Genomic DNA, 13,578 nt, shown 5'->3' with positions numbered 1-13,578 from the left:
CTCAGTATTTCTAGAAATTTTAACAAAGTTGAAGCTACTCTGGCCTTACTGGGTTGTCAGCATGCATTCAACTGGTGATTCTGGTCCAATTCCAAGAGGCAACCGTTTGGTAACTACAGTTATGCCTGATGAAAGGCAAGGCTGCCCATATTTTTCTGGCCTGTTTATGAGCAGATTGAAGCTGTGCATTCAAGATGGCATACTTAGTGCAGATTTGGGGAGGGTTATAACGTATATAAAGCTTTGTTCTTATTTTCATTGAGAAGTTCAATTTTAAATGTGTAATAGCATTGCAACAAGACTTGCCTTTATGATCATTTTAAAGATACTAAAACACATGTTAAATTTTAGAAATTTAGACTATGCATGAATATTAGGTTGCATCTTTACAATTCTCATGGCAATTTCTTTTCCCTTCTATTAGAACTTGTGTTTGAGTGAGGCATTGCATTTCTGGTTCAATAAGAAACCTTGTACTTTCGAAGGATCACGAGGGATGTTAAATCGTATGAATATAACTTATGATTATTATTAGCATAAGAAGTAGACACAGGGATAAATGATTTTCCTTCTAGTCGTTTTGTTACTAGATAAAATATTTCCTGAAAATCTCTTCTAAATTTCAATTTTCAATTCATTAGCGTGGAATTTTATGCTGGATATATTTTTTTTAATAATAATAAAATAAACATCAGAAAATTTAATTCCTTTTTCTTTTTGTCAAAATCAGAAAATTTAATTCAAGAAGTGAAGTTTTGTTGAACTTCGAAGTTTAAATGATAATTTCATCGGACCAGACACGAAACTTAGACCAGACCGGCGCGAAGCTATTCTCGTCGGCGGTTATCGACTACGTCTGTTTGTCTGATTTTCTCATTCCTACTGGTTTTAATTCAAATTGCAGAGCCGGGCTTGAAGAAGAAGAGCAACGACAAAGAGCAAAACCAGAGCCGATGGCGCCCGAGCGACCGACAGAAGAAGAAGAAGAAGAAGAATTGGACGCGGAGGAGGCACTATTCTATAATCCGGCTGCCCCTTCTTCCGAGGTACTAAGAACAGCTACTCAAAGTTTCCTCTTCTTCCCCCCCACACCCACTTCGTCTTGTTTTTTTTTTTTGAGAAAACCCTATCTCATATCTCATGGCTTTCCACTCATTTATGTCGCGATAGTCTCCCATATCAGCCTCTGTGAATCTAGTGATGGCAGTAGCTATTTCTATTTGATATTGTAGTTCTTCTTGTTAGCTAAAATTGCTATGCTTTTAGTCATCCTTTTGCAACCAATTTATAATATTGCATTTTGATGCTAAGCATTTATCATAAGTTAAATCCATGGAGGACTGGTTGTAATTTTGTTATTATATTTTGCAGTTATTTGACATCTCAACGACAGTTGATCCTAGCTTTATAATCTCTTTGATAAGAAAACTTCTCCCCCATCCTGTGAGGGATAATCCTTGCTCTAGTGTAGGAAAAGATGAGAATGGTTCCATTGGATCGGAAACTGCTAGCTTGGAAGAATGTGCAGCCAGTCCCCCTCGTGCTGGTGCCCCAAACGGCACAGACAATGAAGTTGAGGCCATGGATACCCTGGATGGTCGTCCGGGTCTAATTGAAACAGAGGATTCTTTTCATGGTTCAGGACATTCCAGTGCAACATCAGGAGAAGCGACTTGGGAAGAGCATGGCTGCATTTTGTGGGACCTCTCTGCAAGTAGGACGCATGCAGAATTTATGGTATCTAAAATCTTGTTTCTTTCCATTTACATACTCATAAACTCCCTTCCCGGTCATTGTTCTTCTGTGTTTGTAGTTTACATATCAGATGGATAGATGGAACAATGTCGCCCTTTATGGGTGGAGTGTGTTATATTTTCTTATTATGAATTTCTATCACTTGAGTTTTAGTATTTTTACTGAATATAATTACTTGGGTGCAGGTGGAAAATTTTATCCTTGAAGTGCTTTTGGCAAATCTTACCGTTTCTGAATCTGCAAGGATTAGGGTAAATCATATAACTATGTCTTTGGCCATTCCCTGTAAGTAGCAGTGTCTACTATGTCTTATAAACTTTAGTGAAATCTGTAACACTTGTGCAATTCTTTAGCAGGAGATTTGCCTTGGAATCCTTGCAAATTTGGCTTGTCATGAAGTCCCACAAGCCCATATAATCTCCACAAAAGGATTGCTTGAGACAATTTTGGATCAGTTGTTCATTGATGACACTCCCTGTCTTGGTGAAACTTTTCGGTAATAGGAATTTAAAGGATTCATTATTTGATATCTGCTTTAGCTTCTTGATGTTGGAACCCCTCAGTGATTTTTTGTTCTCTGAGGACATATATTTAATATGAGCCTTATGTTTGGATTTTTGAGTTCAGACACCTTCTTAATTTCATTATGTCATGTATGAGTTCTGATATATAATGTAAAAGAATCTACCTTTGTTCCTTAGTCTCTAAATCTCTTGACTTATGAGTTACAGCTAGTGCTTGATGCTTTTGGCAACTAGTGATTTATATACAGTGGAAAAGTGCAAAACCAATTATTTTGGTAACCTGATTAACCTCTTAAATCATGATAGGTGGTTTATACTAGGGTTTTGACTTCCATTAGAAAATATACATCCACAGGCTTTGTGATGAAATTAGAAGAAACACAACACTCACAGCAAGGAATGCCTACTGAAAATGGTAATTGGACCTTGTTTAAGGACTTATTGGCTACTTTATGCACTACTCTTGTTACTGCCTTTGAGGTAGGTCATTGAATAGCTCATGAGTTCCTTTCTGCCATCTATCCCCCCAACCCCGGTTCCCCCTTCCGGAAGTGGAACTCTCACCTATAATCATGTGTATGTTCCTCCACTGCCTCGCTCTTGGGTTGCTAACAGAGCATGATTTCAAAAAAAGTCAGGAAGGGAAAAGGAAAATATATGTCTCTTTTGTGTGGAAGTTTTGGTTTGACTATTACACTATTCCCTTTGATATAGCAACATTATGCCTCAAAATTTCTGTTGTAGCTCTATTATGGATAGATGTCTTGTGGATTAGAAAATGTGTCCTATTGGTATAATGTATTATATAGAACAGCGGCAGCACCCCCCCCCCCCCCCAAAATCTGCTTGTGCTGAAGCCTTTGGCACCAGGTTTCACCTTCCCATCTGTCTTCATGTGCATGATTAATAGCCTTCATTATGACTTAATCCTAACATTTACCATAGCCTACTAACAGTAAGACTCCTTTTCTATTCCTTGCTTATTTATGTTGTTTTTCCATTTAAGCTTACGATGGGTGTTATGTAGTGTTCTTCAAGCTTGTTGACACAATGATAATATTTATCTATTTCCTTATTCAAATTAAACAGCTCTTTTTTAATCAAGTATTATGACACAGGCTGTTGACTTTGGGTCTACAAGGTGGTGGTTCTGCTACTTGGGTTGAAGCATTGCAACCTGAACCTGTTCTTGGCCGTTTACTATGGATTACAGAAAACACATTAAATATTCAGCTACTGGAAAAGGTTTTGACTGTGTTATCTTCATTACAATGTCTTTTGTTGCATGTTGATCTCCTTTAAAACATTACAAGAGGTTTCCTAATTGTACTTGCTTGAGTGCAGTAGGATGGCCTTTTTTCTTTGAGTTCTGAAATTAATGATTTTGTAGAGAAAATCAAAGATGTAGTGGTGCAATCTACAATCTTTGAAGAGTGGAACCACCCCCCTTAGCCCTCACAAAGTAGAGGCACAACAGAAACATGTACACAACGTCACAACAAAGTTGTTACAGTGTTACCAAAACATATTGGAGGCTGATGTATTCTTGTTTGCTACATTACTGGATCTTGGCTTTCATTGACTTTACTTGTTAATCAATAACATTAGCCAAATTTCCCTGTGGTACATGGTTCTCCAGTGAGTGTAACACTGGTGGAATAGATGGAGGTGCACTGCTGGACCAATACAATTGGAAATGAACACCGGTCCTAATCTGGGTTTTTGTCTAGTGGGTTATTATAAATTTATTCTCTTTCGGATATTCAATCTTTTAGTTTCAAAGCTTAGGTACTTTGATATTTGATTTCTCTTTTGTTCTTGATTTTGTTTGCTTATGCTTGTTTCAAGTTTAACAGGTTTTCCTATGCTAGTTAGGTTTTCTTAAAGTGGCTATGTTAAGATGATCTTTATGATTGACGAATGGAATGGATAATGAGATATTAAGTGCCTGTGTTGCTAGTGAGGTTCCCAACTTCCCATACACCTCCATCCCAAGTTCCCAACCTCCAGGCCCACCTCTCCTCTTCTTTTGTTATTGCCCTCTATTTCTCTCTCTCTCTCTCCCCCCCCCCCCCCAACTCTTGACTTATTTCAGAATCTCTTCTTTCTCATAACCGGCCTTCCACCTACATGATGTCTAATAAGGAGAACACATCATGGTACATTTAAATATTTAATATTTTCTTCAACATAAATTTGTTGGAAGTAAACAATTATTTAAACATTACATTATGCAATTTTATTGTACGAAATAGTGCTGATGAGAGAGAGAGCTGATATTTGTTTTAGGTGAATATAGTGATTAGTAAGGCTGATTTTGGTATAATAGCTTTGTTAGAAAACAAGCATTAAATAATCAAAACAGCAGCTGAACTTGAACAAAGAAAGAGAGGAAAGAAGCAGAGAAGAATGAAGAACTATAGAAGGGCTCATGATCTGCAGGGCACGAGCCCTTTTATTTATAGCTTCTAATGAATCTAATCAAATTGAGAGCAACTATTGTCCTCTAGAAAAAGAAACAAAATTCGCTTTGTACTTTCGCTCCTAAAATAGAGTTCGAATAGACTAACACCAAATAGAAACTATGCTCTAAACCCCCTTGTGTCCCTACATCGTAGGTGCATATACGTTCACGTGAATAGGTAATCGTCGCCGCGCCGGCAGATTTTTATTGTTCTGTGATAGTGTCATGCGTTGCCGTGTATTCTTCCGCTTATTATTATTCTTGATAATCAGGTTGATTACTTTGTGGGTCAAGTAACTATTTTGGTTGCTCCTAAAATTAGTTGACTAATATATAAGCTATTTATGGAAAACTTTTTAAAGTATATTTTATATATTCTGAGTAAGTCTTTCCTAGAAAGTTCATGATCAGGATTGACAAGTATAGCAGATAAAATTTATATTTTGAATTACATGGAAGTGACATATAGGTATGGTTAATGACACCATTACTTTGTTCACCTCTATATTTTCTGACCCTCCTTCTGTGTGTTGCCTTTTCTTTTGGTTGTCTTGTTAGTAGTCTAAACCCCATCTCTCACTTTATTTCTCTTGGGTACTTGTAAACCTCCACTTTTCTTTTGGTTGTCTTGTTTGTAGTCTAAACCTCATCTCTCGCTTTACTTCTCTTGGGTACTTGTAAACCTCCACTTTTCTTTTTCTTGGCCTCTAGTTAGTTCAGACCTCCTTCTCTCTTGGGTGGTTTTAAACCTGCTCTTTAGGTGGCAATGATATTTGGACAGGGGACAATTTTGCACATGCTCACATTTGTTAGTTTGTATCTTTTGATGGTCTGCATTGTTGTTGCTTACGCTCTCCGTCTCTCTCTTTTTTCTTCTCCCTTTTTGGGTTGAGATTGTTGCTTACGTATCAACGCTGGGGAAAGTGATAGGAACTGACCATGGGGTGGACATCTCCACACATAGTTCACAAATTTTGTTAGTCATTTTTTTCTTCTTCTTATAGTGTGATTATTCATTATTCTGCACTGTAGCAAAGCATGAGTATGTCCCATCCACTGTTGCTTCAGACATTCACGAGACTGCATAAAGATCTCCAGAGAGCTTTTCTGTCATACAGGGTACTTTTGATAGGGCTTGACAGAGGGATAACAAAATATAGATGGACCGAAAAACTATTTATATGATGAACTGCTGTCATCACAAAACCACTAACCCTCTAACCTGTTGCTTGTTGTCTCAATAATAGTTTTGTAAATAATCTGAAATAGGAAATTTGTTATGGCTTTTTTTATGCTAATATTGGTCTTTCAACTGGAACAGAGTGTGGAGTTGTTGTTGTCCATGTTGGAATGTCAAAAAGTGGCTCAAATTGTTCTTCCATCTTTGGTTAACTTGGGTTTGCCTGGTCTACTGGTTAATCTGTTGGCAACAGAGATGGACATTTTGATTGGTGAAAGAATGCCTGAAAGGTAGATTCAACATCTTTATGCTCCTCTTGCGAACTTCCTGTTCCTGTTATTATAATCCTTTGAAAGTTATCTGAGCTTATTGTAACAGATTCGCAACCTTCTGTCTGCTAAATATTGCTGAAACTTTTTAACCTTTTTTCTTGTGAATGTTGGAAACACTAGGCATCCTTGATATTCATACTCCTGAAAAAAACTCCACCTGTCATGGTTGCTCTGTGGTTGTGTGGACAAGCCTGTATAGATAAGCCCCTCCCAGATCCTGCAGTAGAGTGTGCCCTGTGCACTGGGTACCACTCCTTGATGATGTGCTCACCATGCATGGCATAGTGCTACTGGACTAGTGCACGCATGGTTTAGCGCTTGGCGTTTCTCCCAAGACTCCCCTTGTTCAGGGCAATAGTAAACTTGCATGGAGCATGAATTGTACAGAAATAAAGGTTTACAGTCTTGGTTTTAACAAAAATTTAGTTGAGAAAGGTGAAGCTGCATGAAAACATATATTAAAACACAGCTAGTCCTTGGACCACAACAAGAAACTATAGGATGGGATTTGATCACTAGTATATGCACTGTCTCGTCAACCTAGACTGGGGTGTATCAGTCAGATTGATGCCAGTTCGGCTGCCAGTGGATTGCATTTTGACCTGGATCTATTCCAATGCGGCGCTCATCTGATCATGATCATTTGGGATCAGATTTGATCTGTTTAGAAGTTATCTGATCAGTAATTTTATAAATTTCATTATTGCCTCCTACCTATTTATAATCTGGCCCCATTAAAATTTGCAAATACATGTAATGCACGTACTATGTAGTAACTTCACAAACATACATAGTGGTGCAGATCATACTGAATTCAGGCTGACCTGGCTGAGGTTGTATCTGGTTTAAAATTACTTAATCTGGCAACCCTGCCCCAGCTTATTGGATATGATAATCAATCAGATTATGAGGTCAAACTGGATTAAAATCATGACACTTTTGTTGAAACTCCATCCACTCCTAATGCCTTAAATGTCAAATCTCATCCGAAAGAGAGATGCCTCTAGGTGCCCCTAAGAGTAGTGATGTGAATAGGGTTGACACCCCTTGGCTGAAACCCTAAAGTGGGCACATCTAGGGCTGGCTGAACCCTAAAGACCGTATTTTGGTCAAACCAGCCCTAAATAATTGCTGGTTTTTATTTTCTGAAGAGTTTCAGTCAGTTAGGAAGTCCAGTTTGAGTAATTAACGGCCATTGAGTCTTTAGTTCCTTTTAATTCCAGCGCATGTCAGTTAGAGTTTAATTAAATAGATTTTTGCCTGTGTCTATTAGTGTTTTAGTGAATTAGGATTTTGTTTCAGCATGTGTCAATTAGAGTCCATTAGGCCTTTTATTGGTGGTCAGTTGAGATTGCTGTGGTCGGATCCTAATCTGTGAAGGTTCCTACTTAGAGTAACGGTCTTTTAGTAGGCTATAAATAGCCCATTCTTTCTTTGTATTTCTTAAGTTTGATTATTTGAATAAGAGTTATCAAGTTGAGGACTGTGTTTCCTGATTGAGGGGCCACGACAGATTTAAAATTAATTTCGAAGATCAGCACCTTTCTTCAATTCCAGCATTCTTCTTCCAATCTTCAGCATCCATCAAGAATCACAGCAGCTTTCCAAGTAAGTACAGCAGTCACAGCCCTTCCCCCTTCTCCCCTACCATCGCAAGTCTACTCCACCCCTTCCCCTTCACTCGCAGCGTTCCCGCAGCGCCTCCTTCACCTCCTACACCCATCGCACCCCTCCCCAGTCCCTCCCCTGCCTGTGCAAGAGGCTAGACTCCTACCTCTTGCTGTTGCAACCCTGGCAGCAGCTCCCCCAACCCCCTACAGCCCTTAATTCCCTCATCCAGCCCCCTGCGATCCTTCATGGTCACTCCCCCGCCCCTCCCCTTCCCTGCTGACCTTTCTTTCCCTCACTTCTCTCCATTGCACCCTCCTCTCCCCTCCCCCACCCCTCCCCATTTTCTTCCTTGCGGCAGGAGGGGGGAAAACAGAAAATAAAAAGAAAGAAAGAAGAAAAGAAGGAAAGACAAAATAAAAGAAAGAATAAAGAAATAAGAAAAGGAAGATCAAGGAAGAAAAAGAAGAGATCCTTTTCCCTTTCAAAAATCCAACCTGTATCCATCATAAAATCCCATCTTAAACCCAATTCTATTTTGAAACCCCAACTTTATCCTTTTTCCAAATTGTCCCAGCCCATTTAGATCTGTTAACTATTTGGGTTTTTCCCATCATCCTTTCTATTTCAGAGCAACCCATAAGCTTCCCATATAATTGTTGGTTCATTTGCTGGAAGATTCTGGGGAAACCTCAAATTTTAGGGATTTCTTCCAAGAAACCCTCCTAAAGTTGGGTTTCACATGAAGTAGAAGATATACGTTTAATAACCACAGGATTTACTTTTGATATATTTTCACTATGATGCATGGCTAAAAGCAGCCTCAGATGTGGGGATCCACCCTACAACAACACCAGTAGGTGCAGGGATCATCCCTATACCAGCGCCAGAATCATGGGAATAGTTGGGGTTGTTTAAATTCTAATTAGCTGTTTTTTTCTTTCTTCTAATTTGTTGTAGTTCCAACAGGAATTCCAAGTTACAGCTCATGTGAGGAGTACTCCTAGGTTAAATATGACTATATGAGTCCTAGTTTGAGTTTCAAGTTTTATGTCAGCCATTATGGCTATCCCCTTGACATTCAATCCAAAGCTGATCCAGTTCTGCCTAGTAAAACTTCCAGTTTCATCTTATGCCTTCTAGTTCTGTGAATTCATCATTAGACTTCACATCCAGGTCACCCAGGAGACCTCAAATTTTTTACTTCATCATCCTCCTCCCATGGATAGTTCAGTTGGTTCCACCCATCAAAGCCCTAAAAACTCCATCACAGTTTCTTCTCATAAACCCAAATATTCACCCAGCCCAAGCCACCCATTAGTTTCCCTCCATATTTGGATAAAATCTTCCCCTCACCCACTATACTTGTTTTTAATGGCAGCCTCAACTGAGCTTTAGAAACCCTAGATTCCCCTAAAATTCCATTTTCCAGTAACCTGGGTATAAAACCCTAATTTGTTTTTTCTTCTCATACAGCAATACTCCTCTGCCTGCAAAATCCCAAACCTTCATTGGTGGACTTGTCTACATTCACTTGACATAACCCTTCCATCAATGCAAGGCTGTACCAAACCCTTACCCTGGTTTTGACCTATTCAAGCTTAACAGTTCATCCCAAAACATAGATGTTGGATCCTTCCCATCTAAGAACCATTGCAATGCATTATGTTTCATGCTGCAGCCAGACAGACTCTCTTTTTGCTTTTTATCTTTTCAGTAGCATAAGACATCTGCATCGAGGTGATTTGCACCTGGGGAAACTGTTGTACCCATTTAGAATGTAACTCAGAATCTTTGTGCAGAGGCTGACTTTTTTTTTTCTTTCCAAATCACCATGTTGATAATTCAATATCGTTTCCATTACTGTTGAGATATTTAATGACAAGTGTATTCTTTGTTATTTTAAGTTTTTGCAGTGTAGGTTGCATTTTACAGTGATTATATGTACCTAAAGTTGGTATAATATATGCTTGTGCATGTTGTGTGGGCTTGTCATCTAAAAGTCTTGATTCTCATGGATGCCTTGGTCAGTTCAAGTTTCAGAGGATAAATTTGCTAAATCAAGTGTGGTTTTGAAGTTTTACTCTACATCAGCATAGAATAGATGATGGAGTTTCCATCTTATTCCAAATGGGATGCATCTGAATTCTGAAGAATCAAATAATTTTGAGTAGTAGGTGAATTTCACTGTCTTGAAGTTATTGAACCATTTGTGATCAAATTTCTTCCCTCACGTTTGTGTCAGTGGTCTTGCAAAGAATGCAACAGGGCTGGATTCTTGGCCTAGCTATGTCAGAAAATTTAAGTGCAGTTATGAATTGCTGCTGAACCTGATAAACTGTAATGCATCCTATGAGATAGCAAAGATATTTTGACTATGTGATTGAGTGGTTTCATTAGGTTCTAATTACATTTTTCTGGTTATGAAATTTTCAATGTTTAATCGTTTATAATGCCGGTTCTCTTTATTTCTTTTGTTTACTGAATGTGTCACACAAGAATTTACAGGTGATTTGCAGACATTGTTTGTCATTTAATTTTGTCTGTGTTCTCTATTTTAGGTTCCCTGTTCTTGATTTGATCTTGCGTGCAATTGAGGCACTTTCGGTTGTTGATGATTATTCACAATTGATCTCTTCAAATGAGAAACTTCTCAGACTAATTTATGACCTGGTCAAACTTCCTGACAAAGTTGAGGTATTCTGATGCTAAATACCATGCCTTACTTAAATTATTAATTTTTCTTTTTCCCATTGTGTATACTATTAAGAAAACTTGAAATTTGATCTTAGGATGTTAGAATTGCTTAATGTTATACTCCAACAGCAACAATGATAGCTGCCTCGAGCATGTTGTGTACAGTAAGGAAACAAAGGCAGAAAAAATCTGTTGGATCATAAATTTGTAAGGGATGGATGCAATTTGATACCTCCTTCAAATTGGTAACGAGCTGAAAGCAATATGGTGAAGCATTAGCCAGTTTTTGAGTTTCATAGAACATTAATTTTCTGCAGGTAGCCAGCGCTTGTGTTAGTTCCATGGTCTTGATTTCGAACATACTGTCTGATGTACCACATCTAGCTTTGGCCATGTCTCATGGTAAATGCATTTAAGTTCAAAAATCTTTGACTAGTTATTTTATCCTTGCCACCTGAGACTAACACATTTGGTCCACCCAGATCTACCTCTCTTACGGGGTCTTCTGGAAAATTTCCCCCTTGTTTCGGATGACTTGGAAGCTCGGAGTGCACTCTGGAGTGTGCTGGCGAGGTTATTGGATAAAGTAAAAGATGATGATATGAGCCCATCAAATCTGCACAATTATGTTGCAATTCTTGTAGAGAATTCTGACTACATGGAAGAAGATCTCATTGATCACCAGGTAGAAGGCTGCAATGGAGATTGTGAGAGCTTAAGCTCTTCTGGCATCAAATCCACTCCCAGGGCTGCTCTTAACCATCTGGTCAGTATTTTGAATAGGTGGACTGCTGCAACAGGTGACTTATCGAGGGAGTTTGATCATGGAAAAGTTGAGAGACTGTTGCATTTGTGTCTTAAACATGCAAAATGAGATGGTTTCTTTGTACTTTCTTCCAGTATCTTCATCGTAATAAATCCAGTTTCATAATTCATACATCCAAAATATAACCCAAAAAAGAAAAAGGAAATTAAACCATTTTCCTGTGTAATGCCATCCATCTAATTTTTTCTTCTACAAACTAAAATTAGAGCAGCTGCTGCTGGAACCTTGTTTTAAGCCAACTGGTATCTAAGACATCAGTAACTCAGAGGCTTACTGCATTAACCACTCACAATTTGGATCGTTAAATTGGCTGATTTGGATAAACCTTGGTGGTGGCGAATTAATATTCTTGATTTTTTAATTTGGTTTTTAGAATTGAGGTTTGTTTGGGCCAGCTTGTGTGTGCTCCTGACTAAGCTCCTGGCTACATTCTTTTTTTTTTTTTTGGGGGGGGGGGGGGGGGGGGGTGGGTGTGTAAACTCCTCAACTCCATTCTCAGAGAGGTAGATTTGGGTGACTAACTATTTAAATATAAGGAGAGGTTTTACCCCTGATTTCAAGAATATTTGTCTTTTGATCTCATATTATGAGTTATTGATCTCGCCAAGGCATTGTGGAGCCCCATCTTCCCGATCAACCATGAACCAATGTCCTCACCTATATCTCGGCCTTGAATCACCGGTGTATCTTCAAAGTCCACATCGAAGTGTTCGAAAATGCGTGTCAAGAGTCGACCGAAAGCCAAGTTCCTAGCCCCAGGAAGCTCAACTCGATCTATCATGACGTTTTGCATGATGTAGGCTAAGTCTATCTACACTCTAGTGTACATGCTGTAGATGACCAATGCCTCCATCGCTGACACCTTATTGTTGTGCCTTGCCTTCGGGATAACCAGTGAAATCAGCATTGCCCAGAATGCCAAATTCGGTAGCTCGGCCTCTGGAGCAGCCAAAACCACAGAAAAAAAGTCCACTCCCATCACCATTCCCATCACCTCCTCGTACTCCAACCTCTCTCCAACAACCTTCAAACAAGTCCAAAGGCATTCCCCATTATCCACCCCTGCATGATGATGCCACTTCCACTATATACCAACAAACCCGGCCAAGATGGACTCATTCATGGAGGAACAAAATTGACTTGCACCCTCTATGGCTGCCGAAAGGCAAGAGCCACACTTGCTGTCCAAGAAAACAGAAGGTGTTTTCCCATGCTAATACTAGAATTAGGGTTTCCAACTGGAAAGCTGCTACAAGAGATGGGTTCTGGGCTTATGAGAATCGCGCTAGAGTGCGAGAAGCAACAAGTTGAGAAGACAAAGCTCATTGAAGAACCTCTTTGGAACATGTTCTGCAATGGCAAAAAGGTTGGGTATGGTGTGAAGAAGGAAGCATCTGATGAAGACTTGAATGTTATGCAGCTTTTACATGCTGTTTCAATGGGTGCAGGTGTTCTACCTACTTTGAATCCAGAAACACCTGATGGGGAGATGACCTACATGAGAGCTTACTTCGAAAGAGTTATAGGGTCTAAAGATTCAGAGACCTACTATATGATGAACCCAGATGGCAACACTGGACCTGAACTAAGCATATTTTTTGTGAGGTTCTGACATTTTTCATCCAAATGGGGGAAATCACAGGTTCACCAGAAGCTTGATTCATGGAGATTGATGCATAAATAGACATGTTACCAACATTTTGAAGGGTAATGCTCTCCAAATCCGGCTCCAGTTCTCTCTCCTTCTCTGCTTGGAGATTACCAGTTCCATCCTTGTTTTCTGAGTTTGTAAGAGTTTGTACTCCTGCTTCAAATCGGCTATAGGAACCAAGGCAACCTGAGATTCTAAATCTGTGTTGATAGGTTTTAAGAAATTCTAACTATTGTGATTCGAAAAAATAAAATTAGAATGTAGATATTTTACTATCTGTTTGTAAACATCTCTGACTGTTAGAAGTAAAAGAAACAGTAATTACTTTGAAGTTTGCTCAATTTCCCCCTTGTAATTCTCGGTCTGAAAATAGATTGAAGGCTTTGGTGCAATCGTAAAGTTTTTTCATTGTGACTGTAAGTGACTTTGAATCTAAAACATCTTTTAGGGCTTGTTTGATTACTTTAGTCTGGAGATTTCAAAAATCTAGAGATTTCAAATCTATAGATTTCAGAAATCTAGAGATTTCAATTCTATGGAG

The 13,578-nt window shown here is 38.9% G+C and overlaps 1 protein-coding gene and 1 pseudogene across 1 annotated transcript; both read left to right on the top strand.

The window, feature by feature from the left end:
- The first annotated feature begins 45 nt into the window (after window positions 1–45).
- LOC149021388 (ARM repeat superfamily protein) lies at window positions 46–11,738 on the top strand. Its single transcript, XM_089149624.1, has 9 exons — window positions 46–1,046; window positions 1,372–1,737; window positions 1,941–2,006; window positions 2,112–2,251; window positions 3,398–3,524; window positions 6,065–6,213; window positions 10,425–10,560; window positions 10,878–10,962; window positions 11,043–11,738. The coding sequence occupies exons 1-9, from the start codon at window positions 777–779 to the stop codon at window positions 11,432–11,434; spliced, it is 1,731 nt and encodes a 576-aa protein (XP_089005750.1). The 5' UTR covers window positions 46–776; the 3' UTR covers window positions 11,435–11,738.
- A 563-nt stretch (window positions 11,739–12,301) lies between these two features.
- Window positions 12,302–13,090, top strand: LOC149021387 (protein MIZU-KUSSEI 1 pseudogene; annotated as a pseudogene).
- Window positions 13,091–13,578: the final 488 nt, after the last annotated feature.

The sequence above is a fragment of the Hakea prostrata genome, chromosome 3 (genome assembly GCF_041222555.1).
Source record: "Hakea prostrata isolate BN-2017 chromosome 3, UWA_Hpros_2, whole genome shotgun sequence".
In the NCBI taxonomy this organism is placed as follows: domain Eukaryota; kingdom Viridiplantae; phylum Streptophyta; class Magnoliopsida; order Proteales; family Proteaceae; genus Hakea; species Hakea prostrata.
Note: the sequence above shows the minus strand (reverse complement) of the source record. Positions and strands in the feature narration are given on the sequence as shown.

What these genes read in the sequence shown, in the direction of transcription:
- LOC149021388 (XM_089149624.1), top strand. Translation starts at nt 777, where the DNA reads ATGATAATTTCATCGGACCAGACACGAAACTTAGACCAGACCGGCGCG. An exon ending in GGTGAAAGAATGCCTGAAAG is followed by an intron (nt 6,214 to 10,424) that starts GTAGATTCAACA and finishes TCTCTATTTTAG; the next exon opens with GTTCCCTGTTCTTGATTTGA. An exon ending in AACTTCCTGACAAAGTTGAG is followed by an intron (nt 10,561 to 10,877) that starts GTATTCTGATGC and finishes AATTTTCTGCAG; the next exon opens with GTAGCCAGCGCTTGTGTTAG.